The 5,000-nt window shown below is 44.5% G+C and overlaps 1 protein-coding gene across 1 annotated transcript in view; it reads right to left on the bottom strand.

The window, feature by feature from the left end:
• Positions 1–180: 180 nt before the first annotated feature.
• LOC129408282 (natural killer cell receptor 2B4-like) overlaps positions 181–5,000 on the bottom strand; it is a 5,898-nt gene continuing 1,078 nt past the window's right edge. Inside the window, exons 2-7 of the mRNA XM_055151426.1 lie at positions 3,473–3,767; positions 1,792–1,868; positions 1,449–1,623; positions 1,243–1,372; positions 729–836; positions 181–184 (exon numbers count right to left, since the gene is read on the bottom strand). Of these exons, the coding sequence (XP_055007401.1) occupies positions 181–184; positions 729–836; positions 1,243–1,372; positions 1,449–1,623; positions 1,792–1,868; positions 3,473–3,767 (789 nt within the window). The remainder of the gene's footprint in view (positions 185–728; positions 837–1,242; positions 1,373–1,448; positions 1,624–1,791; positions 1,869–3,472; positions 3,768–5,000) is intronic.

Genomic DNA, 5,000 nt, shown 5'->3' with positions numbered 1-5,000 from the left:
CGTCTCGGGGGGGTCTGGGCCCCGTGTGTCCGGCAGACATGGGTCCGTGCGGGGCGGCGGTGTTCGGTCGGGGTGAGGCGCTGCGAGGGGGCGGCGCCGTGCGAGTGGGCGTGGCCTCGTTGGTTGGTGCACTGATGGTTCTGGTAGTTTTCGGTCGACAACTGGAGACGCAGCTCTTGTTCATCTGGAGTCATCACAAAAGAAAAAACATTTTTTCACTGATACTTTGCAGTTACTTTACTCTGGGGGTGTCCTACATGTAGCTCTATGGTGGAATCTTTAGGAGTTACCATGGTGACACAGTGCACACATTAGCAAACGCTGTCAATAAAGTTTGTAGCTTGATTTTCAACAAAAAGAAGAGAGTGACTAACTGAAAAAACGGCTCATGCACGTTTACATGATGTTTTTTAATTCTGAATTAATTGTTCTGAATTAAAATATTCTTCTTCGAGTTTACATGGAAATAATAATTACGAATTGAGGTTTACATGGAAAACTTGTTAAATTGTCTTTTATTTAATTCCATATTTACGTTGACCAGAAGAAAACACAAACTTCAGCCGCTACCGGCTTTTCTGTCGTCTCGGTTTGTCGTTACTCAAACCCTCAGACAGGGCAGTGCCTGCAGTTAGCGTCACAGCGTATAACCCAGTTATTACACGAATGTTTAGTGTAGTTTGTGTGTGATTTCCTTTATGTTTTGTTGTTGTTTTAATACACGTTACCTATTCCTATGCATCCTCCTCTTCTTCCTGTTGATGGAGCAGCAGACGATGGCCACGATCAGCATGAGCACCACGACCTGAAAGAACGAAACGTACGTGTCATTACATCTGCACCACCGAGTTACACCATTACACATGTTATTACACGTATAACCATGTTATTATTACACGTATAACTCCATGTTATTACACGTATAACTCCATGTGTTATTACACGTATAACACCATGTTATAACACCATGTTATTACACGTATAACTCCATGTTATTACACGTATAACTCCATGTTATTACACGTATAACACTCCATGTTATTACACGTATAACACCATGTTATTACACGTATAACACCATGTTATAACACCATGTTATTACATCTAATTTAAAAAAGTTGTTGTCAGCTCTATTCTCCGAGTTGAGAAAAGCTTTTATAAACTCATGGTGAATAATGAAGACGATGAGTGAGGAAGAACTCTGCAAACTGTTTCAAATAAACCGTTTTTTCATGTTTTCACCTTGAACTCACAGTGCCTCTGGTCTTACCTCCTCCTCCGGCCAGAATCCCGACCATGAGCCAAAAGGGAAGTCCGAACAACGAAGCCTCTTCTTCTTCTTCTGGGCGTGAAGTCGGTTTGGGAAGAGAAACTAAGCGTTAATGTTAGCAAGCGTCATGTTAATTTCAGTGTGTTTGAAGTGAACATTTCGTGTTGTTTCTCTTTACCAATTTTAACACAGTCGGATTTAGTCGGGTCACTGGTTTGGGAGCTCGCAGGATTCGAGACTTTGCACGTAAACGAGTTGGACCCCAGCTGTGTGAGAGTTCGAACTAGAACTCCTCCTTTTTCATTGTCGATGATTTTTCCACTTTCAGCCCACTGGTATGTAAGTTTATTTTTCTAGAAGAAAAATAAAGGCATAAAATGATAAAGAAAATAAATATTAAAGGTCCTGTAGAAAAAAGTTTCTCCAAAGTGTCCGTCCATAAACCACAGGAACAAATATTGTGTTGAAGCCTGTGATTATTTATCCTCATAACACCAGTCCACAAGAAAAGAGTTTCTTACCTGAGGAACTGAGCAGGTGAACTGGACTTTATTCAGTTTGTCACATTTGACCGTCACCGTGGGCTTCGAAACACTCTCTGAAACAAAACAACAAAACACCACAGAGCAGAAAAGTTACACAGTGCTCCTTTAACAACCTCTGCCCATTCAGAAGATTAAATATTTTGGTTTGAACTGCTAATCGCTACGGCAACGGGGCTCGATTTCAGTACATCAGTGTGTAACTTTTTGAACTTGGTCCATCGTCTGTTTGTTTCTATGGATACACCATTACTCTGCCATAGAATGTTCCACAGTGTGACATTAAACAGCTCTAATTTACATTTATTCAATCACATTTATTCAGGTTTAAAGCTCAAAATAACAACAAACAAACAAAACAAACAAAAATACATTCTGACTTTGTGCGGTGTCGCCTCTCCACAGATCTGATCTGTAACTTGGTCTGGTTTGGTCTCCATGGAGATAGAGAAAGGTTTAATGCCGTACTGTGAAACATTCCAGACAAAGCAACATCATCTCCATGAAGGAAAATGAAATGAATAAAATGAAATAAAATCCACATATGAAAATAAGACGATGTTTGTGTCACAGACGATCAGTAAACAGAAAGAAAATCCAGATCTAAAAAGGAAAAAGTCTCCACAGGAAAATGGACTTTAGTGAAGTACAGACACTTACATATTGTACTTTTACTTTTGTACTTCATTACCAGTGTTGGGTGTAAAGTATTACAGGGACATAAATACTTTTTTCATTTTTTTGTGTAACTAGTGAACATTTTGTAATGAACTGTAGCTCCTTTTTCAGTTCAGGCCGGCCTCCAGCCACACAGCTGCGGAGGACAGTCCAGCCCGGTCGACAGCCAGGAGCCGGGAGCCGAGAGCCGGGAGCCGGGAGCCGGGAGCCGGGAGCCGGGAGCCGGGAGCCGGGAGCCGGGAGCCGAGAGCCGAGAGCCGGGGGGCATCCACGGCTCTGGGGAGCAGCGAGGTCCTGGCAGGAGGAGCTGTAAAGCTGCAGCCACCTTCACCTCGAGTCTTTCCTGAGTGACCCGGAGCCGGTCGCGGTCCACCGCCTCAGAGGAGCTTGGCAGGGGCCAGCGACACCCGGGGAGAGGTCCCTCGGGGGGGGGGGTCCCTCGGGGGGGGGTCCCTCGGGAGAGGTCCCTCGGGGAGAGGTCCCTCGGGGAGGGGTCCCGGGGGGGTCCCTCGGGGGGGTCCTCGGGGGGGGTCCCTCGGGGGGGTCCCTCGGGGGGGGGGTCCCTCGGGAGAGGTCCCTCGGGGAGGGGTCCCGGGGGGGGTCCTCGGGAGAGGTCCCTCGGGGGGGGGTCCCTCGGGGGAGGTCCCTCGGGGGGGGTCCCTCGGGGGGTCCCTCGGGGGGGTCCTCCAGACTTCACAGACCTGTTTACCTCTGAACAGTTCCACGTCCTCTTGAACTCTCGCTTCAAATTTCGCTTACATTTCTTGTCGACTGTCGTCCTCGTGCTGTATTCACCCTTAGATGGAGTTTACCACCAAAAAGTGACCCAAGTAACGTAAAAAGTTACTCACCATAGAGGGTAACTAAGTAAAGTAAGGGATTACTTTTTAAAGAAGTAATAAGTAATGAGCAAACACAGCTTTTTAAAAGTAACTTCCCCAACTCTGTTGATGACCTTCCCGCCCTGGTGTTCTGGACGTACCGTGGACACATAAGTGCAGGGTCTGTTGTTTGGTCTGTCCATCTTTGTTGACGGTCTCGACCGTGTAGTCCCCGCTGTTGGACTGAGACACTGTGGGCAGGATGAGCGCCCCCTGTGCTGTGACTGAGTGTGAGTTTGAGTTTGCTGATCTACTGTCATATATTGTCTTGCTCCCAAACTTCCATCTGATTCTGTTTTCTTTGGGCAAAGGCAGAGGGAGGTCGAAGCGTTGGCCCAGGGCGGCGTGGTGTGTGCACGACTCTGGAAAAAACACAAATATACATGAAAACAAGAACTAAAATGATTAAACTAAAAGACTAAACCAGGACTAGACCAAAACTAAACCAAGACCAAACCAGGACGAGACCAAAACTAAACCAAGACCAAACCAGGACTAAACCAAAACTAAACCAGAGCCAAACAAACACTAAACCAAAACTAAACCAGGACTAAACTAAGACTAAACCAAAACTAAACCAGGACTAAACCAGGACTAAACCAGGACTAAACCAGGACTAAACTAGGACTAAACCAGGACTAAACCAGGACTAGACCAAAACTAAACCAGAGCCAAACAAACACTAAACCAAAACTAAACCAGGACTAAACTAGGACTAAACCAGGACTAAACCAGGACTAAACCAGGACTAAACCAGGACTAAACTAGGACTAAACCAGGACTAGACCAAAACTAAACCAGAGCTAAACTAGGACTAAACCAGGACTAGACCAAGACAAAAACCAGGACTAAAACAGACTAAACCAGAGCTTAACCAAAACTAAACCAGGACTAAACTAAGACGAAAACCAAGACTAAACCAGGACTAAACCACATCTAAACCAAGATTAAACCAGCATGAAACCAGGACTAAACCAAGACCAAACTTGGGCTAAACCAAGACCAAACCAGATCTAAACCCGGCCCGGTCTTATATTCTAAGTTTCCATTTCAAATCTTTAACACCATTAAATGTTTTTGTTTAAAAAAAAAAAAAAAAAAAGCGTCATTTTTTCCTGTATGTGCTAAAGTCAAACTGAAAGTGTCTTCGTGCTTTGTCTCGTTTCTCATTGTGAGTGTTTTTTAAAGGTGTCAAAACCACAGGAAGAATATGCACTTTTCAGCTCAACGCTCTGCAGCTACGGCTTCACCGCAGAACACGACGCCGCGCTCCAAAAGCACCAGGACGACGCACAAACGGGCTTTTTCTGACAATGCACAGTGCACAGTTTGGGGGTTGGGGTTATTTATTGAAGTTTGGGGGAAGTGCTCGTAAAATTTATGTTAATCCAATTTCGCTGTAAGAATCGTCAGCGGAAGCGGAGACAGAAACTCGACAAAACCAATATTTACACGATTAACGACACCAAAACTCAAACTTCAGATTATAAAAATGATGTCTAAAAGCAAATATAAAAGCAGATCGTGGCAACAGTTTCCAAAGAAAATTTATTAAAAAAACCAAAAGTCATTATAATTTGAAAGGAACTGAAATCAGTGGAAAAATGTGTTTAAATCCGTGTGTCATTC

Source organism: Boleophthalmus pectinirostris, unplaced genomic scaffold (genome assembly GCF_026225935.1).
Source record: "Boleophthalmus pectinirostris isolate CB_2022bp ecotype Guang Dong unplaced genomic scaffold, ASM2622593v1 HiC_scaffold_16, whole genome shotgun sequence".
Lineage (NCBI taxonomy): Eukaryota > Metazoa > Chordata > Actinopteri > Gobiiformes > Gobiidae > Boleophthalmus > Boleophthalmus pectinirostris.
Note: the sequence above shows the minus strand (reverse complement) of the source record. Positions and strands in the feature narration are given on the sequence as shown.